Consider the following 23,199-nt stretch of genomic DNA (forward strand, 5'->3'; position numbering starts at 1 on the left):
GGACAGAAGCTCAGCCTGGCTTCTCACATGGTGTGTCCCACACCAGGTGGCACAGGGGCAGTGGGACACAGCCCTGCCCGCAGCAAGGCAGCACTCAGTGCCATGCCCCCATGACATGATCCAGTGTGAAGGCTGGCATTGGGCACTGCTTCCTGCAGTGGCAGGGCAGAACCCTCAGCAGGGGGCTGGGCTCAGCCCCCCGAGCCTTGGCAGCCCCATGACATGGGGCAGCTGCTCCTGGGGACAAATGGTTGATGCCACGTGGCTCACACCATGCTTGCAGTTCACCCATTGCTGACACTCCAGAGCCTCCTGCACCCCCAGAGCCAGCTGCAAGAGGCTCAGCACCTCGGGCCTGCAAACTCCTGCTATCCACAGCATCCACCCCATGGCCTGGCCTGAACCTTGAGCCCCACACAAGGTCCAAGGCCCCCTGAAGCTCTGGTGCCATCTGTGCATGGTCCCATCACCCAGCCCCAGCCCTGTGCTGCTCTCCTGAATGCTGCCAGTGGACTTCATCTGCAACCCCTTGCTGTTCCCCATCCTTCAGGTAAGGGTCAGCACCTGGGTGGGCTCTGTGACATCCCCCCCCCCCCCCCCATCCCCACACAGGTGCACAGCAACCCAAGCAGGATTCAGCTGTTCCTTGCTTCAGGTTGTATACAGCTGCTTGAAGTGGCCCCAAAGCCCAGGCCAGCACAAGGTCAGCCCAGGGCAGGTGTGTGAATGTGAGGGAGGAAGGACAGATGGTTCATTCCCTCCACGAGGGGCACACTGGCAGCCAGCAGAGCCCAGCTGGTGCCAGCAGCAAGGGGATGGCTCTGTCCAGCTGTGTGTTCAGAGCCCAAGGCAGTTGGGGCTTTAGACCCTGTGGGGGTGAGGTGAACCACTGTGGTCCCACCAGCTCCACTCAGAGCTCTTGCGATGTGCTGGGCAGTTATGCTGTGTGAGTTGGGTCATGTCTGTTCACCAGTGGTGTAGGGTGAGCATGGACACAAATCCCCATGGGGCAGCAGTGCAAGCAGTGGCAGTGCTGCGGGGCTCCTCGCTGGCACAGCACACAACCTTGTCTCAGACATGGCACAGCTGGGCCCTGATCCAGCCACAGCTCCAGTCCTACCCCCAACTCACAGCCTCCCTGGATGCACAATCCTGCACTGAGCATACCCCAACCCTGGGGGGACTGCACCCAGCACTGAACCCTGGCACCATTCACCTTGTCCCACTGTCCCGCAGCAGAGAGGACACCGTCACAGCCCATGGAGTGGCTGCAGTGGGACTTGGTGACCCCCTAAGCCACCATCTACCTTCTGTCAGAGCCCACTGTCCTCACCCAGCAGAGGGGGCAGCTCACCACAGCACCCTGCAGTCTCGAGTCCCATGCTCAGTGCCTTGGGACAAGACAAGAGTGGAGCTGTCAATCTGTAGCACAGGAATGGTTGCTCTGGAACCACTTCTGCAGGGGCCATGGGGGTTGCCAGGTCACAAGCATAAGGGCCACAGGAATCAAGGGTGAAAACCACCATTTATTAGTGCTCCAGGTGTCCACAGCAGAGCCAGAGCAAACTGAGTTTTCAGGGGAAGCACCCCCAGCCTGCAGTGACCCCAGCTCCATGCCTACAGCACAGCCAGCCCGGGGTCAGCCCTGGCCCAGTGTCACTCCCACTCCTCCTTCCTTCAGGGATGTGCCATGGGGAACGGCAGAGTGATGCCCTGGGCAGGACTCTGTGTGCAGGCAGGGGCTGGGACAAGGTTGATCATGGATGGAGAAGCCCATTGCAGGCAGAGCCTCCACGCAGCACAGCCAAAGCTGGAGCTGGAGCCAGAGCTGCTCCAGGCCTGCCTTGGGGTGACCTGGCATCGTCTCCCCGGTGTGTCTCTGGGCAGATGGGCCATGGTGAGGGTGCCTCCCCAGGAAGAGAGCAGGATGGCTGCTGCCAGCACCTTGGGTGTTCCAGCCTGTCCACAGCCACAGGGCTCTGGAGGTGTGGCAGGGTCAGGCAGTGCACAAGCTGGGGGCAGCGACGGGACATGGCTTCTGCTTCACATTCGATTTGCTTTCCAGGAGAGGTAGCAGTTCCAGACGATGGCAACGCACTGGACAACAGCCAGCCTGGGGACAGAGGGGACAGGGTCCACAGCCACCAGCTCAGAAGGCCAAGGGCCGGAAGCCAGAGCCATGACACTACCTGTGCTGCAGGGGCACGAAGTAGAAGTTTGCAATCTGCACCGGTGGCCAAATCTGGGCAGAGAAGGGGAGAGCAGTAAGGGGTCCTGCCAGCACCCCTGCCAGTGGGTGCCCTGCACTCACCCCTGTGGGGCACTTGAGGATGGGACAGGGACACAGACCCGCCAGCACTCACACAGTAGTTGGTCATCAGGGCATCTGTGTAGTCCTGCAAGTGAAGTGAGGTATGAGCATGTAGAGGGTCCCTGTCCCCACCACTGTCCTTGGCTCCGTGCCACTGGGCACAGAACCCCCACAGCCCTGCCCACACCCTCCCACAGCCGTGCCTGCAGGGGTGGCAGGGACGGGGCAGTCACAACCACCCTGTTCCCCTGAGAACTCTCTGTGCCATAGCCAGGGCCCATGGGCAGGTGGCTCCTCTCCTCATTGTGGGCTGTGAGCCCCTATTCAACCCCTCACCCCCCAGGCCCTTCCCGGGCACTGTGGGGCAGGGATGGAGACGGGCACTGAGCCAGGGCAGCCACCCTGGAAGCCCGAGGCACTATCCTGTCCTTGTGCTGCAGCTATGGTCGTGCTGCATCCCTGTCCCATGGTAGCAGTGAGAGTCCCTCATCTGCTGGCCATGACTCAGACGGGAGCCCGGGCTCCTCCTGGTGCTGGCTGGCAGCCCAGGATGGGGCGAGCGGGCGCAGGGTGATGGATGCTCTGCTGACGCTTCCTCTGCGTGGGGAGAGTCGGATGTGCCCCAAGCCAGGGGTGAAGGTGCTGCCAGCATTACTGCCCAGATCCCAACCCAGCCACTCACTCCAGGGCAGCCTGGAGCCATGGCCCGCAGAAATCACCACAATGGTATCCTTTGGGGGAGGTGAGGCAAGATCCATGGCAGCAGCTGGTTGTGATGTAGCGGGAGTGGATGGACAAGGGCACTCAGGGTGCTACCTGTGCCCGGGACCTGTCCGTGTCTGCCCTTGAGGTGCCTCAGAGCACCCCATACCCTGGCTGTGGCTCATGCAGAGCTTGGAGAAAGCAGAGGTGACACGATCCTGCCCCAGGATCTGTACCCTGCACTCCAGGGCAGGATGAGAGGCACACACTGGTGGCCCAGTGGGCAGCAGGCAGTGCCTGGTGGTGTCCCCATGCAGAGGAATGAGCTCTGGGCGATGGCACCCAGGCAGACCTCCAGTCCAAGGTAGCAGGTCTGCCTGGGCTGGGGCCCTTCACACACAGCCCTGGCAGTGTTGGTGTGCGAGGCTGGTGCTGCCACCTCGGCAGGCACACGACCACCCCGTTGAGTCTCATCCTGCGGTGGGTGGGCATTCACTCCCGGTGACTCACTCTGGACACGCTGACTCAGCGTTCGTACGGGTTTCCAGCAATTACTGCTAATGGGAGCCATCTCAGTAATGGCTCTGGAGACCCAGCCAGGAGCAGGGCTGGACAGTGTATAGGAGCCCATGGCACCTCCACCTGGCACAGGTGGGACCCTGGTGCCACACCACAGGAACAGCCCTGGTGCCTGCACCTGAGGGCTGGCAAAACCAGGCACCTGATTCCCCAGGGCCTGGGACGCAGTGCGTGGGCACAATCACAAATGGCAGCATCTGCCAGGGCCAGTGACCTGGGGGGAGCTGCCATGGACCCCCCAGCTGCCCAGGGACCCCCCTGCCACGCCAGGGTGGCAGCATATACCTGCTGGATCTTGGACCAGTTATCCTGCACCGACAGCCCATTCATGGCCCCCGTGATAGCCAGGAAGCAGACGAGGAAGCACGGTGCGAAGCCCCCCTGCAAGAGAGGAGCCAGGGCCAATGCCGACGGGCTTGTGGTGCTTGGAGCTGGGCTGGTCACCCCATCTCAACCCTCCACCACGGCAGGGCTGGGTCCAGCTCAGGCACATGGCTTCTTGGAATGGGATGGAAATTGGCCACAGGAACATGGCAGCACCCACCACTCCACTGTGCTGCCCCAGCCCCACGTGACACCCTCACCCATGTCACACCAACCTGGTCCAGGATCATCTTCTTCACGGCCACGATTTTTGTGTTCCCTGGGATGAGACGATCCAGGATCCTGTACCAGCTGCCCACAACAGGGCCCTGCAGGAGCCAGAGGGTGAGAAGCAGCACCTATCCTCACTCACCAAGGGGGCCCCAGAGCTACTTATATGGCCCTAGACCATTGGGATGGGATTGTCCTGCCTCCCTCCCTGGGCTGTGCTGCTCCTGCTCCAGGGAACCAGCCCTACTACACCTACTAGGGGTGGCACCAGAATGAGCCAGCACATTCTGCGGCATCATGGACCCACCCTGCCAAAAAAGCCCCCAGTCCCATCCCATCCCACTGTGCTGGCACTCACCACAAAGCAGAAGCCAGTGGCCATCATTTTGAGGGTGCGCACGCCATGGTGCCCATTGAGCCCCCGCCGCTCCACCAGCTGCTGTGCGATCACATCCCCAACTCCCATGAGGGCCCCTGAGACCAGCACAGCCCACTCAGGTGGACGACACTGGCACACGCCCCGCTCACAGCCAGGCCCCCTGCCCCAGTGCTGCTGCTGCTGCTCCCCTGCCCTGGGACACCAGAGCCCACTCCGGCCCCACTGGTTCCACCCTGGCTGCAGCTCCCCACTGCCTGCACCTTGGACCTCTCAGGACACTGCAGCATCTCTGGCCAAAAGCGTGCCCAGCTGGATCTCCTCCCTGTGCCCTGGGCACAGGGCTAGCCTGTTCTGAGACACTGATTTATACCTGTCACCCAGGGCCTGAGGTTCTCAGGACAGAGTCCACCTGGCTGCTGTCTGTGTTCCCCACTACAGCCTCTCCTGTACCTCCCCAGAACCTCTCCCTGAGCACTGGGCAGGCTCTGCTGACTGCAATCCCTGCCTGGAGAGTCATCCTCTGCCTGTGCCCCTGCCAGCAGCCGGGATACGCAGGATGTGGTCCCCACTGACCAAGCTGCCCCAGCTCCTCGCTGCGGCTGGCTGCTGGCATGGCTCCTGGTCCTGTTTCCAGGGCAGTGTCCCTGGTGGGGTGCTGCCCGGCTGGGCCTCTGGCAGCTCCTGCTCCATCCTACACCCCTGACCCCTTCGACGCAACTTGGCTGGCCTGGTGCTGCCCCCTGGCCCCAGTGCTGTTCCCTCCGTCCCTGGCGGCTCCTGCTCTCTCCCCCCCCCGCTCCTTCTGGGATGGTTCCCACAGGTCTCCATCCCCACTGCCACTCTGCTCCATTCATGGAAGCCCTGAGCCCAACAAGACCTCAGCCTGGGGAGCCTCAGCCCCAGCCCCAGCATCCCCCATCCCAACAGATCCCACCGGCTCAGGGCCAGCCCCACCCCAGGGGCTCCATGAGCAGTTCATCTGGGACAAGGGCCCAGCTCCCTGTCCCTGCACCTCAACACGTGGCTCCCAGCACCCACGGGCAGGGCCAGGCTGGGCTCCACAGCTCCATGGAGCCCCAGGTAGCACCTCCTGCTGCTGCCTCACTGGCTCCATCTCCCACCCTGGACCAGTCCTGAAGTCCCAGGCTCTGCCCCCTGGCCTTGAGATCCCTTCACCCACTCATGATGGTAGGGCAGCCCTGCCAGCCCATGGGCCTCAGCAGCACAGGGAAGGGGGCTGCAGTAGGTGTTGGATGCCAGGCTAGCACAGCTGCAGTTCTGGCTGTTCCCGCAGGCAGCATTCCCAGGAGCTGGGTGCAGGGGACAGTGCTCATTGAGAACACACAGCCGTAGCACTGCTGTTACTCACCCAGTGCTGAAGGCTTCAGGCACAGTGCCCTGTGGTGACAAAGCTATGTCAGGGGGCAAACAGACCTGTCTCTGCCCAAGTCCAAGGGCACAGTCAGATCCAGCCCCTCACAATGACTCTGGCACCAGCGCTTACCCAGGGTGACACCAGCAGAGCCCGGCTATGCGGTGCTGGAGCGGCAGCCAGGCCAAGTCCATGGCCACAGTGCCCAGCTGACCCCCAGGTCGTTGCTCCCGCAACCAGAGGATTCTGAACAGAGCCTGAATCTAAGTAGGGCACTGTCTGCACCCCCACAGCATTGCCACGGCGGGAGCGCAGGGCTGCTCTCCACAGGCAGGGAGGTACAGCAAGGTCACGGCTGTGGGCACATGCTGCTGCCTGCTGTGCCCAGGGCCTCTCGGCAGCCTGACCTGGGGCCTGGGAGGCAGGAGGCAAAGCCCTGTCCAACCCCGTGGTCCTCGGACAGCAGCTCAACTGGTGAGCGCAGCTGGATGTGGCAGGCACAGCCAACCCCCAGCAGCTCCTGGCCCAGTCCCAGCTGGCAGCACCAGCAGCTCCGGGAGCAGCAAGGCAAAGCAGTGCTGGAGGTCAGGAGCTGCATGGAGCACAGCACAGGCAGCAGCGAGGGGTCGAGCCCAGCCGTGAATGAGGGTCTGAGAGCAGGAACACTTGGTCCCAGCAGTGCTGCCCCAGCCCAGAGGGAACAGCCGTGCCCTGCCAGCTGGGCCTGAAGGCAGGGAGAGGCAAGCCTGAGTGCAGAGCTGCTTCTGGGCCAGAACCACATCCAGCAGCAGCCCAGCACCTACAGAGCAGTTGTGCCTCCCATGGCACAGCCCTGTGCCCAGGGGCTGCTGGGGCCACGGCAGGGCCAGCTCTGATACAGAGCAGCAACATGCAGAGTGGGGCTGGAGCTGGAGACAGCCCAGGGCCACACCGAGCCTGCAGAGCAGCACCAGGAGCTGCGGAGGCATGGGCAGGGTTGGCCCCGGGCAGCCCTCCCAGCTCCACTCTGGCACCTTGCCAGGCACCAGGGGATGTGCTGCCAGCAGTGCCCAACAATAGACTCAATCACATTGGATAAAAATAACAGCGGGAGCAACAAGGTGGCCTGGCAGGGTGCTAGCAGCCAGGCAAGGGGGCATTGGGCCACCTCTGCAGGGGCAGCAGGGCCAGGGGCTGCACTGTTAGGGGAGTCCCCAGCTCAGTGGGGCACTCCCAGACGTCGGGGTTGTGCTTTCCCAGTGTCCTGGGCTGGTGGCTGGGGAGCAGCAGGGCAGGGAGGGTAGTGGTGTCAGGTGTGAGGCTGTAACAAGCAGGGCATGCAACAGGGACCACACAGGGACCCCTCCCAACAACCTGCCAGTGGTGCTGCAGAGACCCTGCAGAGCCCTGAGCACGCACAGCACAGGCAGGGTGGGCTCTCCCTTCACCCAGCCCCAACACCAGGTGTCCTGGTGGAGACAAGAGTGGAGTAGGTGGCAGGGAGCAGAGTGCCTGGTGCCTGGGACAGCAGAACTGCAGGCCAGTGCCACAGCAGCACATTTATGACATTTCTCAGATCTGCAGGCAGCAGCACTGTCAGGGGAGATTCAGTGTAGGGCCCTGAGAGCCTTTCCTCTGGCTGCATCTCTGAGCCTTCACCCCTAAGTGCTGGCACACCCCTGGTGGGGGCTGAGGCTTTGCAGAGGGGCTGCAGCCCACTGAACCCCAGTGCCACAGCATCCATCCCTCCCAGGGAAGCGGGTCCCCAGGGCAGACTCCCCCTGGGCCCTGGGGTGAGACCTTGAGCCGTGGAAAGACTGCTCTGGAGCTGTGTCTCCTTACAGTCCCCATCGACCCTGCTCGATGCAGATCTGAGCCCAGTGAGGGCCCCTTGTGCAGTGGGACACATGGGGGGTCCCTGCTCTACTCGCTGAGCTGGGGTATGGCAGCACCTCTTGTGTGCTGGGGGTATGGGCTGCGTGCCGGGGCCCAGTCCCTGCCCGGGATATGGGCTGTGTGCTGGGGTCCCAGCTCCGTGCCGGGGGTCCCAGCCCCGTGCCGGGGGTATGGGCTGTGTGCTGGGGTCCCAGCCCCGTGCCGGGGGTCCCAGTCCCGTGCTGGGGGTATGGGCTGTGTGCTGGGGTCCCAGTCCCGTGCGGGGGGTATGGGCTGCGTGCCGGGGGTCCCAGTCCCGTGCGGGGGGTATGGGCTGTGTGCTGGGGTCCCAGTCCCGTGCCGGGGGTCCCAGCCCCGTGCCGGGGGTATGGGCTGTGTGCTGGGGTCCCAGCCCCGTGCCGGGGGTCCCAGCCCCGTGCCGGGGGTATGGGCTGTGTGCTGGGGTCCCAGCCCCGTGCCGGGGGTCCCAGTCCCGTGCTGGGGGTATGGGTTGTGTGCTGGGGTCCCAGCCCCGTGCCGGGGGTCCCAGCCGCGTGCGGGGGGTATGGGCTGTGTGCTGGGGTCCCAGCCCCGTGCGGGGGGTATGGGCTGTGTGCTGGGGTCCCAGCCCCGTGCGGGGGGTATGGGCTGTGTGCTGGGGTCCCAGCCCCGTGCCAGGGGTCCCAGTCCCGTGCTGGGGGTATGGGCTGTGTGCTGGGGTCCCAGCCCCGTGCGGGGGGTATGGGCTGTGTGCTGGGGTCCCAGCCCCGTGCCAGGGGTCCCAGTCCCGTGCGGGGGGTATGGGCTGTGTGCTGGGTCCCAGCCCCGTGCCGAGGCTCTGAGTTACAGTCCGAGGCGCTGGGCCCGCCCCGTCCCTTACCGGCGGTGAGCGCCTGTCCCGCCCGGGGCCGTCGCGCCAGGACCCTCCCGCAGCCCCTCCACAACGCCGCCATGGCCCGCCAGTCGCGGCGCGGTGACGCGAGTCGCGGCGCGATGTCGTGTCGCGATCGAGGGCGTTTATTGGTCAGTAGCGGCCCAGCACCGTGGCGAGCAGCGCCATCCGCAGGTACATCCCGTTCTCCGCCTGCCGGAAATACGCGGCGCGCGGGTCCGAGTCCACCTCCACGCTGCGGGGGGAGAGGGTCAGCGGCACGGCCCGGACCGCACCCCGCCCCGGGACCCACCCGGGACCCGCACCCCGACCCACCGCACACCGCCCCGGGACCCACCCGGGACCCGCACCCCGACCCACCGCACACCGCCCCGGGACCCACCCGGGACCCGCACCCCGACCCGGAACCCGCATCCCAACCCACCGCACCCCGCCCCGGGACCCACCCGGGACCCGCACCCCAACCCACCGCACACCGCCCCGGGACCCACCCGGGACCCGCATCCCAACCCACCGCACACCGCCCCGGGACCCACCTGGGACCCACATCCCAACCCACCGCACACCGCCCCGGGACCGCACCCCGGCCCGGCACCCGCATCCCAACCCACCGCACACCGCCCCGGGACTACACCTGGGACAACATCAGCGGCACGGCCCGGCACCCGCACCCCGGAACCCGCACCCACAGGCCCCGCCCGCCCCAGCCCACCCAGCAACCGCACCCCCATCACCCTGCAGAGACCCCCACCCCGCCCAGCGCACTGCAAGCCCCCCACCCCTGAGCCCACAGCAACACCACCGCCCACCTCCCACACAGAGCCCCTGCCCCGAGAACCCCCACTCCCGCCCAGTGTATTACACACCCTGTTCCCCCAGACATCCCCCCAGACACTCCCCCCAAGCCCGCAGTACCCGGCAGCCCCCCTGCCCTGCACCTCCTCTGCACCTGATCTCGTTGACACGGGGCAGGGGGTGCATCACCACCATCCTCTCCTTGGCACGAGTCATGATGTGGGGTGTGAGGATGAACTGCCCAAAGCACTGAGGGGTAACACAGAGAGCCCTGAGCTGGGGCAGGGGACCCCTCCATGTCCCTCCCATGGGCAGCAGGACCCAGGGTCCCCTCACTCACAGCCTCGTACTCCTCGGCCCGTTGGAAGCGTTCCTTCTGGATTCGCGTCATGTAGAGCACATCCGTGTCCGGCAGCGCCTCCTCGATGCTCCCAAACTCCTCCTGGGGTGGCACCATCAGCGGGGTGGGGGGCACAGGGCCCAGGGAGCGTGCAGGGGCCAGTCCCCCCCCCCCCTCACCTGCTGGATGCCCCTGGAGGCCACAAAGCTGGTGATGTCGGGAGGCATGCGGAGGCCGGGGGGGGTCACGTAGCGCAGGTTGACGCGGTACTGGGTGAGCAGGCGGGCCAGGGAGTGCACGGTGCGCCCATGCTTCAGGTCACCCACCATAGTGATCTGGGCAGAGCACTCAGGTCAGCCCAGCCACGGCCCCCCTCAGTGCCCCAGCCCCGCAGCGGGGGTGGTCGTGCCCCTGACCCCCACACCTCACCGTCATGCCGTTGACAGTGCCCAGCTCCTCACGGATGGTGAAGATGTCCAGCAGCGCCTGCGTGGGGTGTTCCCCCACCCCGTCCCCGGCGTTGATCACTGGCTTGCGGCAATGCCTGGCAGCCAGCTGGGAGCACAGGCAGGGCAGGCAGGGGTGAGAGCAGGCAGGACACAGCCCAGACCAGCCCCATGGTGACAGGACCTGACCCCTGCCCAGCTGTCCTCGCCATAAGGGCAGAGCCCCCAGGACAGGATATGGCTCCCCCAGCGTTCCCCACCCCTCTCACCTCGACGGCACCAGGCTGGGGGTGCCGCAGCACCAGCACGTCAGCGTAGCAGCACATGGTCTGCACAGAGTCGGCCAGGGACTCGCCCTTCTGCACCGAGGAGGTGGCCTCGGAGAAGGACAGGACGGAGCCGCCCAGCCGGCTCATGGCAGCTGCGAAGGAGCTGCTGGTCCGCGTGCTCGCCTCGTAGAACATGGTCACCATCACCTTCCCCTGTGGAGGCCACGCTGTCACCTCTGGGAGCCCAGGGCACCCCCACCCACCACAGGGCTCCCTTGGGGCACCTGGGGGTCGGGTGCACGGCTCACCTTGAGGATGTCCAGGCTCCGCTCCTTCTGCACCAGCATGCGCAGGGTGTGGGCCACATTGCACAGGTGGGACAGCTGTGGGGACAGGTGGCTCAGGGCGGGTAGGTAGCACTAGGGCTTGGCTGGGGTGTAGGAGGCACCACAGCCGCCACCGCCCCATGGCCCCTGCCCCCCAGGCACCTGCTCCTTGGAGAACTGCCGGACAGAGAGGATGTGCTGACCAACGAGGGGGTGCAGCAAGGGGGAGGTCTGGAAGTGTGGGGAGCGCTGCGGGGAGGCCTGGCGTGGGAAAGGGCCTGGCGGGTAGAAGTGGCTCTCCTGCATCGCCACTGCCTCTGGAGCACCAAGTGCAACTGGTCAGCCCACAGGGGTGCCCAGGGGAGCCCAACCACCTGCCACAGGCCCTGGACCCCCACTACGGGACCCCCCGCACTGCACTCACCTGGCTCCGCTGCCTTCCTGCCAACCTTCTCACGGGCGTCCTCTGCTAGGCAGGACAGGGGAGTGGTGCCATTAGGAAGTGTGAGGAATGGCAGCATCCTGGGTCCTGCTGTTCCTCCCAGGGTGCTGCTGGTGCAGCACAGCCCTCCCAGGACTCAGCAGCACCAGGCAAAAGCATGGCAAGGCCTGGTACCAGGGTGATGGCCACCCAAGCACAAGCAGGGCAAGCCTCATGTCATGCTGAGCCCCTCTCCCCATGCACCCCGTGATTCCCAACTGGCCACCCCCAAAACCAAACTGGCAGGCAAGGGGCCCCCAGGGTGCCCTGCGGGTCGGGGCAGGAGGAGTGGGCAGCACAGCCATGCCCTGTCCCATGGCGTCTGGCACTGAGTGTGGGAAGGGGCCTGTGGTGGGTGGCAGGGGGGGCCTGGGGCCCACATGGCACCTGGGGGAGGGGATGCACTCATGGGCTGCATTTAGTGCCATGGGTGAGCCCCCACCCCTGACATTACCGGTGGCGCGGGTGCCTGGGCGGTGTGTGGTTCCCAGCCTCTGGAATGCTGAACGGGACACAAGGGCCAGTGTCAGCAGGGCCACCCGTCCACAGCCCCAGCCCCAGCTCCAGGCAGCGCACCCACTGCCTGCCCACCACACCCACTGCCTGCCTGCCCCGCCGGCCGCCCCCCTACCTGGCAGCCCAGGGTCAGAGGCCCGGTGGATACGCGGCGGAGGGTGGAAGCGCGAGTCGCCGGCAGGGACGGGCCGGCAGGGACTGGTGGCTCTTCCACGCAGTGTGTCACCGGTTGCCACGTGCCGAGCCTGCTCAGGGGTCTGCAATGAGAGACCCAGCTGGAGCCAGGATGGACAGGGCCCTCCTCACTAGCTCCATGCACCCCAGTGCACCCCAGTACCTTCACGATGTCCTTGGCAGGGGCCATGTGTGGCAGCACCACAGCTCCTGAGGGCCACTTCTTCACATCCTGCCCATAGCCAGGTGGCACCAGCACCTGCAGCCACGGGGGTGATGGGGTTGGAGGTGATGGGGTCAGCTCTAGGGAAACCCCTCAGTCCTTGGATACCCCCTCAATACAGGGAAAAAGGGACCCAGGGCCTTACCTGCCCATCAATGTAGGCGACCTCCCCGCGCAGGACCACCCTCCGCACTGTCCCTTTCACTTTCATGCCCTCAAAGGGGGTCCAGCGGGCCTTGGAGAAGGCCATGGAGCCAGGGATGATCCACTCGTGCTCCAGGTCCACCTGCCAAGACAGCGGGTCAGAGGCAGAGGGGCTGAGGCCAGACCTGGGGCAGGTGGGTAGGGACCCACCTCCACATAGGTGTCCTCCTGTGCTGGCAGCCCAAAGATCTTGCGTGGGTTCTCATACAGCCGCTGGACAATGTCCTCCACGCTGAGCCGCCCCTCAGACACAGCCGTCAGCAGCAGCGGCAGCATCGTCTCCAGGCCAGGGTACCCAGGGGGTGGCTCCTGCCCCTGCTTCTCCTCCAGCGTGTGAGGGGCTGCAGGACAGGGCTGGTCACTGTGGGCTGTCCCCACCTGTTGCCCCTGCCTTGTGGCCACCGTCTCCCAGGGCTCACCATGGTCAGTGGCAAAGCAGTCAATGGTGTCCATGTTCTCCCAGAGTGCCTCCACATCCTGGCGGGTGCCCAGTGCTGGCCGCACGGCAGCCTGGCCCTCCCCGAGGCGCCCCAGGTCATCCTGGCTCAGGAAGAGGTGGTGCGGGGCCACCTCGCATGTCACTGGGATCCCCCTCTGCTTGGCCGCCTTGATGAGGAGGATCTGGGAGACCCGTGGTTAGTGGGATGAACACACAGGACCCATGCCCTGGCCCCGGAGCCCACAGTCCCCCTCCCCAGCTCACCTCCTCCCTGCGGGCCACATGGCAGATGTGGACAGGGCGCTGGTACAGCTGTGCCACCATCAGCACAGCAGCCACTGTCTGCCGCTCTGCGTGTGCCACAACGGGCAGGTGCTGCGGCCACTGCTCCAGGTGCTGGTGGGGAATGGGGCTGGTGGGTACTGGCACCAGGAGCGGCTCTGTCCTGTGCCAGCCCCTGCCTGCCTGCTCACCTCCATCCAGAGTGACACGTCGTCCATCCGCAGGCTGGAGAAGGTGTCATTCAGGTACATCTTGAGCCCGGCAGCCGCCCCAGCCAGGGGGCCCAGTGTGCCGGCATTCTCTGAGGAAGCCCCCAGGAAGAGTGCGAAGTCGCAGCGGGCCCCGGCCTCGGCCAGCTGTGGGGTGAGAGGTGGTGGGTACCATGCCAGGGCCAGTCCCACCAGGAACAAGTGAGCCCACAGCAGGCAGCAAACCCACCATGGCCAGCACATCAGGCAGGGAGGGGACATGAGATTCAGGCTGGCAGCAGCCCCTCACCTTCTGTGCCAGGGCAAAGGAAGCAGCGTCGGTAATGGCAGGGCTGGTGTTGGGCATGGCACACACCATAGTGATGCCCCCAGCCAGAGCAGCTGCCGTGCCTGATGCAAAGTCCTCCTTGTGGGTGCCACCCGGTTCACGGAGGTGGACATGGACATCGATGAGGCCTGGGGAGTGTCAGCCTCAGCACTGGGAGTCCCCAGCCCCATGGGGGACATGGGACACCCCAGGGAAACATCTCCTGTCCCTGCAGTGCCCCCGGACATGCCCAGCCTGACTCCCAGTGTTGTCCCAAATCTGAGCTTCCCCCAGGAAGCCCCGGCCCCTCTATGGCCCCTGTGCCACCCACCTGGCAGACGGATGAGTTTCTGAGATGTCATGCAGTCCACATGCATCTTCATTGGGGGGGCTGCCCCAATCTGGCTCAGCGCCTGCAGAGACAGCAGCTGTGAGGCAGGACCCTAAGCCAGGGTAATAACGGCTGACTGAGCTGCACCCCAAAATCAACCCCTGCACAGTGATGCCTGCACAAAATGCCCACCCCACAGCACCCACAACAGGACTTCCACAACCCCGCTTTGGGCCCTTCCCCTGCACACACCTCCCTGGGGCCCCCGTGTGTCCCAGCCCACCTCCACAAAAAGCTTTGTGCACTTGATGTCAATGATGAGAGGCACGGCGTAGTCGACGGCCAGGCGCCGGGTGCGGTACCCCTTGGTGACAAAGGAGGAGAGCCGGCGGCCCCCTGAGTTGCGCATTGAGAGGTTGATGACCATCTCGAAGTGGTTCTCAGCCAGGTAGTCCAGAATGCTGCGCTGGGTCTCCCGGGTGCCGGCCTCGCTGCCATCTGTCTCCTCAAAGTGCCAGTCCACAGCCTTCACCTGCAGGTGGGGAGCCTGTCAGGGCCCTCTGCTTCCCCTGGGGGTGCTCTCAGCCCCACCAGCCCCAGCCCTGACCTTGATGCCATGCTCTGTGTAGAAGTCAGCAGTGCCAAGGCTGGCATACAGGTTGTAGCCAAGGCTCTCCAGTCTCCGCACCGTGGGGAGCAGCTCGCTTTTGTTCTGCAACGACCCGGGGGCCTGTCAGAGGGTGGAGGGAGAAACCTGTACCCCCAGCACTGTCCCCCCACACACCTTGTAGCTGCCAATGGTCAGCAGGATGTTCTTCTTGGGGATCTTGAAGCCAGTGCTGAGCATGGCCTTCAGGTACGCCTCGCAGCGGTTCTCCCCAAAGCAGGCCACCTCACCTGTGCTGGTCATCTCCACCCCCAGCACCACATCAGCACCCACCAGGCGTGAGAAGGAAAACTGGGGCACCTGGGGGCAATGGGGGGGCTCAGGGGCTGCCCAGCCCTGTGCCCCAGCCTGGCCCCACAGCCCCTGCTCACCTTGACACCGACAATGCCCGTGCCTGTCATCAGCCCCACAGGCTCCACATCCTCACCCATGATCACCTGACTGGCCAGAGCCACCAGGTCCACCCCAAGGGTCTTGGACACAAAGGGGAAAGAACGGGAGACACGGACGTTGCACTCAATCACCTTCAGCTGATCATCCTGGGGGAGAGGGAACAGAAGGAGGCATGGCTGGGGACACTGGGTGTTCTCCCACCAGCACTCCATGCCTCACCATGGTCCGGCCCCTGTACCTTGGCAATGAGCTGCAGATTGAAGGGACCTGTGACCTGCAGCTCCTGCCCAATGGCATGGACAATGGCCTTGATGCGCTCCAGCGTCTTCGAGGTGATGTCCTGCGGGGGAGTCACCAGTGTGGCATCACCAGAGTGCACCCCGGCATTCTCCACGTGCTCCGAGATTGCAATGGCCACCACAACACCGTCACAGGCCACTGCGTCCACGTCGATCTCCTGCGAGTAGGAACATGGTCACAATCTGTCTCTGGGGACCAGGGCTCTCATGGGGTGCCCTGGGGCTGGAGCAGCCCCCTGGATGGACCTTGGCCTCCTGGATGAACTTGGAGATGACAACAGGCTGTTCCTTGGATACGGCCACAGCATTGCTCAGGAACTTCTCCAGGTCGCTGTCTGAGTAGGCCACGTTCATAGCAGCACCACTGAGCACGTAGGAGGGACGTACAACGCAGGGGTATCCCACCTTGCAGCAGAAGGACTTGGCTGACTGCAAGAGATGGAACCTCAGGTTATGCTCCAAGGACCACCCCGGGCCACCCCATCCCACTCGCCAGGCCCCACCTCCATGTCAGAGAGCTCCTTCCAGAGGGGCTGGCTGATGCCAATAGAGTCGAGCAGGCGGGAGAACTTGAAGCGGTTCTCAGCCGAGTCAATGGCCTCTGGGGAGGTGCCCAGGATGCGGCACTGCTGCCGGTGCAGGGCCATGGCCATGTTATTGGGCAGCTGTCCACCCATTGACAGGATCACGCCCTCGGGGTTCTCCAGCTCATAGATGTCCATCACCACCTGCAGCACCATGCAGGGCAGAGGGATGGCTCGGATGGGGCCACAGTAACCCTCACCCAGCAGGCAGAACCCCTGCCCCATGATGGGCAAGGCCCCAGACCCCTCACCTCAAAGGAGATCTCATCGAAGTAGAGGCGGTCGCACATGTCATAGTCGGTGCTCACTGTCTCAGGGTTGTAATTCACCATGATTGTCTTGAAACCCATCTACTGGAGGGTGGAACAAGGTGAGCCCAGAGCCCCCCACCTCTCCCCAGCCACATCCTCTGACTGGGGACACCCACCACCCACCCCACAGGGTGCCATCCGACCTTGCGAAGCTCCTGGATGCAGCCGACAGCACACCAGTCGAACTCAACGCTGCTGCCGATGCGGTAGACGCCGGAACCAATGACCATGACATGGGGCTCATGGAAGGCCAGATCATGCTCAGAGCCATTGTAGGTCAGGTACAGGTAGTTGGTTTGAGCCGGCCACTCTGCCGCCACCGTGTCAATCTGCTTCACCACTGGCAGGATCTTCAGGTCATGCCGCATCTTCCGCACAGCCAGTTCAGTGCTGTAGGATGGCTGGGTGAGCACCAGGACTGGGGCGGAGGGCAGAGTGGGGCCACCCCCTCCCCGACTCACCTGAGCACAGCCTGGGCCACCTGCTTGTCAGAGAAGCCAAGCTGCTTGGCGCGCCTGAGCACAGCAGGTGGCATGATGCCCTGCTGGCCGCGGTACGACTCCAGCAGCACTGCGTGGTCTGTGATGTTCTTCATCTTGTGCAGGAACCACCTGTCGATCTTGGTCAGCTCGTACAGCCGCTCGATGGAGTACCCCGCCCGCAGTGCTGCTGCCAGCACAAAGATCCGCTTGTCTGTCGGCGTCTCCAGCTCCTGCCGGGCCGAGTGGTGAGCAGGGCTGAGGAAGGCAGGTGGCCACTTCTCCCCCAGGACTGCAGCAGTAGCACAGATCCCCCAGACCCTAATGCTCACCACATCTGAGGCCGGCTTCACCGTGTGGTCAAACCCCACACAGTTTTCATCCACCATCCTCAGCGCCTTCTGAAATGCCTCCTCAAAGTTCCTCCCGATGGCCATGACCTCCCCTGCAGGCAGAGGCGGAAGTGAGCAGCCATATGCCACACCTGCCCTGTGCCTGCCGGTGCCTCTGCCCCCCTGTGCTCACCCACACTCTTCATGGAGCTGCCAATCTTCGTACTGACACGCAGGAACTTGCTGAGGTCCCAGCGTGGGATCTTCACCACACAGTAGTCCAGGCTGGGCTCAAAGTTGGCCGTGGTGGAGTTGGTGACAGAGTTCCTGGCGAGGGGACTGGGGTCAGCGGCCAGGGCTGTCCCGCCATGGCAGCACCTTGTTCTGTGCTGTGACAGCACCTTACCTGAGGAGGGGCAGGGGGATGCCCAGGGCCAGCTTGGCAGCCACATAGGCCAGGGGGTAGCCGGTGGCCTTGCTGGCCAGGGCTGAGCTACGGGAGAGCCGGGCATTCACCTCGATGATGTAGTACTGTGGGCAGCAGGCAGGCAGGTCAGCGGGTGCCATGGGACACGGCTGAGCTGGCGACACTGCCAGACCCTCTGGATCCCAGAGGTGTCACAGCATGGGGAGGCCAGTGTGGCACAGACACACGGGGCAGGAGCCAGAGCCTGCCAGGGCAGGGCTGGCCAGGAGTTGGGAGTGGGAGCTGGGACCCCCAGTGAGCTGTTTGTACCTGCTCTGACTCAGGGTTGAGGGCGAACTGGATGTTGCACTCGCCCACGATGCCCAAGTGCTGCACCACCTTGATGGCCGTGCGCCGCAGCATGAAGTACTCGGTGTCATTGAGGGTCTGGCTGGGTGCCACCACGATGGACTCGCCCGTGTGGATCCCCAGTGGGTCCAGGTTCTCCATGTTGCACACCTGGCAGTGGGAGGGTCACTGTGGGGTGGGGGTTCCCTACCACCCCACATGCTGCTCATAGCAGGTCCCTCCCAGCTCCCACCTCAACCTCCCTTTCTCAGTCAGAACTGGAACACAAGTCCCTGGGACACCCCGGGTGTTCAGTCCACCCACAGCATGGGGATGCAAGGTTGTGGCTCACAGGGCACAGCTCCCAGTGGCACAGGGGAGCCCTCCCTGGGGCCAGGGTCCAGTGGGAACCGCCCCCCACCAGCACCTGCCCCACGTCCGTCCCCCCACAGCAGCCTGAAGGTCCCCCCCATCTCGTACTGTGACACAGTTGTTGTAGGCATCCCGAACCACCTCATACTCGATCTCCTTCCAGCCCTTGAGGGACTTGTCCACCAGCACCTGGGAGGTGTGGGTGAAGGCCTGGCTCACCAGGGCCACCAGCTCCTCCCGGCTGTTGGCAAAGCCAGAGCCCAGCCCACCAAGGGCATAGGCAGAGCGCACCAGTACCGGGTACCCTAAATGCTCGGCTGCTGCCTGTGCCTGCAGGGAGCAAGGGGATGATGTTGGGAACAGGAAGGACAGGGCCCTGCCCTGCGGCCCCCCAGCCCACCCCGGACCTGCTCCAGGGAAGCAGCAGCCTCGCTGGGTGCCACGTGCTCCCCAATTTCTTCCATCTTCTCCACGAAGACCTTGCGATCCTCTGTCATCTCGATGGAGGTGACTGGGGTGCCCAACACCCGCACATGGTACCGCTCCAACACACCCGCCTTGGTCAGCTCCACGCCGCAGTTCAGGGCCGTCTGCCCCCCAAATGTGAGCAGCACCCCATCGGGGCGCTCGTTCCGGATCACCTGGGGAGCACAGGGTGGTAGGACAGGAACCACAGTGGGTCCTGCGTCTTCCAGTTGCTACTGCCCGTGCTGCCACTCAAGTCCTTTCCATCCCCACCCAGCCCTCCATGCATGAGCCCCTCAGCCGTCCCTCAACTCAGACGTCCCTGTACCTGCTCCCAGTTGGTGCCCTGGGTTGCTCACCTGTGTGACGTACTCAGGTGTGATGGGCAGGAAGTACACCTTGTCTGCCAGCCCCTTGGAGGTCTGCACCGTGGCAATGTTGGGGTTGATCAGTACCGTCTGGATGTTCTCCTCTTTCAGCGCTTTGATAGCCTCATGGGGAGCAGAGGGGTCACAGTTGGTGGCCCTGGGCCCTTGTGACTCCCAGCGCTCCCTGTGCCCTGGGGTGTGTGCTCACCTGTGAGCCAGAGTAGTCGAACTCGCCTGCCTGCCCGATCGAGAGGCCACCGGAGCCCAGGATCAGCACCTTGCGGGGCCGGGCCATGTCTGGGCCTCCCGTCAGCGCCGTGGTGTAGCTTAGCCAGTCCTGCAGGCGCTCCCGCACTGGAGGGGCACGGCACGCTGGGGACAGGGCCACACAGAGCCCTGGGCAGAGTCCTGTCCTGCAGCCCCTGCCCCACAGCCCCGGCCACCCTCACGCTCACTCCCACCTGTCCGGGAGCTGCCGTCCCCGTTCCGCAGGTCTCGCACTGCCTCCACGAAGACATCAAAGAGCCCCTCCAGGTCCGTGGGGCCAGCACAGTGCTCGGGGTGAAACTGGACACTGCAGAGGGGGTCAGGCAGGGCACAGCCCTGTGCTGCCCCGTGCCCTCAGCCATGGCCCCACAACTCCCAGCCCGCTCTCCACAGCCCAACACCCACCTGAAGAAGGGCTTGTGCTGGTGGACGAGGCCCTCGTTGGACCCATCGTTGGCATTGGTGAAGAGCGGGGCCCAGCCGGGTGGGAGGCTGCCCGTCTCCACCGCAAAGCCGTGGTTCTGCGCCGTGATGAAACAGCGCCGCGTGTCCTCATGCAGGCACGGCTGGTTGTGCCCGCGGTTCCCATACCTGAGGGGCGGGACGGGCATCAGGTGGCCCTGGCAGCTGGGACCGCACAGTGACCCCAGCCCTGGCCCCTTACTCACTTCATCTTGTATGTGTGGGCACCGAGGGCCAGGGCGAGCAGTTGGTGCCCCAGGCAGATCCCAAAAACTGGCTTGGGCTGCGGCGCATCCAGCACCCGGCACAGGTTCGACACTGTCTCCTGGCAGAGCTGTGGGTCCCCAGGGCCATTGCTGATGAACAGTCCGTCAAAGTCTGTGCCAAGAGAGCAGTGGGGTCTGAGTGGGGCTCCCCAGCCCCTCGAAGTCACAGTAGGACCCCCCCAAGGTCCCCACAGGATTACAGCAGCCGAGCAGCAAAGCACCCTGAGCCCACAGCCCTCCCAACACCTCAGCAGGGTCACAGCAAGATGTCCTGATCCCACAACACCCATCCCAGTGGCAGCATGAGATGCCTCCAGGCTCCCATGGCCTCCCCTGCAGTCACATTAGGGCCCCCTAAGAACACAGTCCAGAGATCCCCATACCAATCACAGCAAGGCACCCCAAGCCCACAGCCCCTTTCCTGCAGTGTCACACCGAGGGCCCTGAGCCTTAAAGCCCCCAAGAAGGATGACACCAAGACTCCTCACTCCATGGCACAGAGCAGGACACAGGTGCCTGCTGTCCCCAGCACCAACCAAGCAGACAGTCCTCACTCCAGACCCTGTTCCTCCACCTCTCAGTGGGGCCCCAGGACATGCCTAGTCAGTGCCATCTCACCTGTGGTGTCCAGCGGGTGGTCCCAGGGCACTACGGTGACAGCCGCCCCCCTCTCGCACAGGCACCGCACCTGGTTGTTCTTGAGGCCACAGTCAAGGGCCGTGATGTGCAACAACCCACCAGGGTTGAACACGTGTGGCACCTGCAGGAGGGGGAGTGAATCACCTGGTCCCCCACTGGGGCCAGCCCCCCCCCAGCAAGGGGCTTTGCAGCCCCCTCTGCTGCTCCCCAGCCCTGCTCAACACTCCCAGCCCCAACGAGCTCTCCCTGCCCTCGCACCTTCAGCGACACCTCCTGCACCAGGTGCTGCTTGTTGGGGTCCTCAAAGGAGAGGCTCCACTCAGGGGTCCCATCCGGCACCAGCTTCCCCAGCAGCGTCCCCTTCTCACGGATCTTCTTTGTCAGTGCCCGGGTATCCACCCCTGTGGGTGGGCCGTGAGACACAACCCTGCAGCCCTGACCCCCTCCCGCAGGACTCTGCGTCCCCGCAGCATCCTCACCCCCAAATGCCAACACCGGGCTGACCTCTGTGGGGGTAAATCCCAACACAGACGTGGGACCGGTTCAGAACTCACAGACCCCCAACCCCACCTCGCAGTGACTCCAGTCCCACCTTCCAGCCCAGGGATGTTCTGCTCCTTCAGCCACTGGTCCAGGGAGAGGGATGCACTCCAGTGGCTGGGGGTCTCCGTACACTCGCCCACCACGAGCGCAGCCACATGGATCTTGCTGGACTCAAACCACTGGGGAAGCAGGGGGTGAGCAGGGCCAGGGAGGCGGTCACCAGCCCAGGAGAAGTCCCATGGGACATGGACCCCATCCCTGGCCCATAGTATGGGACCAATCGCCCCAAGTGCTGAGCTGTCACTGCCCCCACTACACCCATCCCAGCGAGGCCGAGCCTCGGTTCAAGGGAGGGCTGCTGACAGCAGGACCCCCAGAGTCAGTGTGGGGAGGCCAGCACAGCCTGGCCACAGCAGGGCTGGACTCTGCCCCGGGATGGGCAGCCTGGAGGCTGAGGGGCTGGGGCCTCGAGGGGGCCCAGTGCTGCCTTGTCCTGGGGGGCTGGGACCCCCACCCTGCAACCTGTGTCCACCCTGCCCCTGGCAAAGACACACAGCCCCTTCTCCGAGTGCTGCAAGGGCACCCGAGTCCCAGGTGTCCCCCTGCGCAGCCCCAGTCCTTGGCATGTCAGAGCACCCAGGGCTCTGCTGTGGCTCCGGGCTGGGGAGGATGAGCCAAACCTCCTCCTGCCGCCACACCCTGAGCCGTCCCACCCTGGATCCTGGTGCCATCCTGGCCTGGCACCTCGTGCTGTCCCTCCCGCCCTGGCACTCAGCCCTGTCCCGTTCCGCCACGTGCCGTGGAGGCACCAGACCAGACCCGCCGCCCCGGCCCTCCTCGCTCACCCTGCTGAGGCCGAAAGCGTCGGGTTCGTCCCGGGGCACCCCGTAGTTGCCGACCAGCGGGTAGGTGAGCACCAGGATCTGCGCCTTGTAGGAGGGGTCGGTGAGCGCCTCGGGGTACCCCACCATGCCGGTCTGGAACACTGCGCGGGGGTCGGGATGAGGGGGATGGGACGTGCTGCCGGGGGGCACCGAACCCCGCACGGCCGGGCCGATCCCACCCCCGCACGCTGGTCTGGGGACCCCGAGCGGAGGGAGTCCCCACGCCGGGACGGACCCACATTTCCTCCCCTCCCCTCCCCGCGCCGCCACTCTCGGGCCATCCCCGCCATCCCGGCCCTGGCCCGGCCGCACTCACCGACTTCCCCGGCGGCAGCGGCCCCAGTGGCCCCGAAGGGACGGCCGCACAGCACCGACCCGTCCTGCAGCACCAGCCGGGCCATGGCGGTGCCACGTGCACTCCGGCGGCTCCGCTGCGCCGACCGAGCGGGGCGCGCCAGCGGCGGCGGCGGCGGGAGGATCCGGGGCGGGGCCGCCACGGGACCGCCCCGGCGTGGGGCGGTGGGACCTGGAGCACCACACGAGTGGGTCTGCGGGGCGGTGTCCGGAGCGTCCGGGGCCCGGTGAGGACCGCGGGTGTGCAGAGAACAGCGGAGAGGAACCAGCACCGCAGTGAGAGAGACCGGGATGGGGAGGAAACGGGTGACGGCGACTGGTAGTGAAACATCAAGGGTCGCTCACTCCGACACCGCGCCATATCTGTCGTTACACGCACGGACGCCAGGGGAGAGCGCGAACGCAGTCCCCCACTACCACAAATTATGCAGTCGAGTTTCCCGCATTTGGGGAAATCGCAGGGGTCAGCACACCCGGAGTGCAAAGGATGAGCCTCGCCCTGGGAAAACCACCTGCCTGATCATGGTGTCTCCCCTGCCAGGTAAGTATGCTCACACTCACCCCCGCACGCCGCCCCCACACCGCCCACACGCCCCCAACACACGGACACCCCGCACCGACCCCCGCCCCGACCCGGCCCCGCGCCCCCCGTCCCTCCGCACGGCGCGCCCCAACCCGCGCCCGCGGACGCGCGTGGCGGGCGGCGTGTGCGCGCGGGGCGTGTCCCGGCAGGCT

General features: G+C 65.1%; 2 protein-coding genes and 1 non-coding gene across 7 annotated transcripts; all 3 read right to left on the bottom strand.

The window, feature by feature from the left end:
• Window positions 1–1,958: 1,958 nt before the first annotated feature.
• Window positions 1,959–8,779, bottom strand: MPV17 (mitochondrial inner membrane protein MPV17). Its single transcript, XM_071547692.1, has 7 exons — window positions 8,672–8,779; window positions 4,545–4,660; window positions 4,192–4,284; window positions 3,878–3,973; window positions 2,364–2,396; window positions 2,190–2,242; window positions 1,959–2,113 (listed from the first exon to the last, which is right to left on the bottom strand). Exons 1-7 carry the CDS (start codon window positions 8,742–8,744, stop codon window positions 2,044–2,046), a joined length of 534 nt encoding a protein of 177 aa, XP_071403793.1. The 5' UTR covers window positions 8,745–8,779; the 3' UTR covers window positions 1,959–2,043.
• Window positions 8,780–8,787: 8 nt separating this feature from the next.
• Window positions 8,788–22,593, bottom strand: CAD (carbamoyl-phosphate synthetase 2, aspartate transcarbamylase, and dihydroorotase). Of its 5 annotated transcripts, none has more exons than XM_071547691.1 (45): window positions 22,427–22,593; window positions 22,072–22,211; window positions 21,276–21,405; window positions 20,942–21,084; window positions 20,663–20,804; window positions 19,985–20,156; window positions 19,722–19,907; window positions 19,511–19,623; window positions 19,258–19,403; window positions 19,041–19,172; window positions 18,624–18,857; window positions 18,325–18,546; window positions 17,827–18,015; window positions 17,497–17,621; window positions 17,284–17,417; window positions 17,091–17,203; window positions 16,741–16,991; window positions 16,423–16,669; window positions 16,220–16,318; window positions 15,888–16,112; window positions 15,631–15,813; window positions 15,324–15,542; window positions 15,064–15,231; window positions 14,810–14,992; window positions 14,633–14,737; window positions 14,309–14,557; window positions 14,026–14,107; window positions 13,677–13,843; window positions 13,370–13,534; window positions 13,161–13,292; window positions 12,877–13,078; window positions 12,608–12,798; window positions 12,399–12,539; window positions 12,194–12,289; window positions 11,972–12,113; window positions 11,795–11,842; window positions 11,284–11,328; window positions 11,022–11,176; window positions 10,842–10,916; window positions 10,534–10,746; window positions 10,248–10,373; window positions 9,998–10,153; window positions 9,819–9,920; window positions 9,633–9,727; window positions 8,788–8,918 (listed from the first exon to the last, which is right to left on the bottom strand). In XM_071547691.1, exons 1-45 carry the CDS (start codon window positions 22,509–22,511, stop codon window positions 8,816–8,818), a joined length of 6,771 nt encoding a protein of 2,256 aa, XP_071403792.1. In that variant the 5' UTR covers window positions 22,512–22,593; the 3' UTR covers window positions 8,788–8,815. The 5 variants fall into 5 exon arrangements, with proteins under 5 accessions (XP_071403792.1, XP_071403788.1, XP_071403791.1 ...); XM_071547687.1 differs by having other exon boundaries at window positions 11,284–11,325; window positions 22,427–22,578; XM_071547690.1 differs by having other exon boundaries at window positions 16,741–17,203.
• Window positions 22,594–22,849: 256 nt separating this feature from the next.
• LOC139669127 (U1 spliceosomal RNA) lies at window positions 22,850–23,013 on the bottom strand. The gene has a single exon (XR_011697183.1). It is a non-coding gene; the product is annotated as a U1 spliceosomal RNA (small nuclear RNA).
• Between the last annotated feature and the right edge of the window lie 186 nt (window positions 23,014–23,199).

The sequence above is a fragment of the Pithys albifrons genome, chromosome 2 (genome assembly GCF_047495875.1).
Source record: "Pithys albifrons albifrons isolate INPA30051 chromosome 2, PitAlb_v1, whole genome shotgun sequence".
Taxonomy (NCBI): domain Eukaryota; kingdom Metazoa; phylum Chordata; class Aves; order Passeriformes; family Thamnophilidae; genus Pithys; species Pithys albifrons.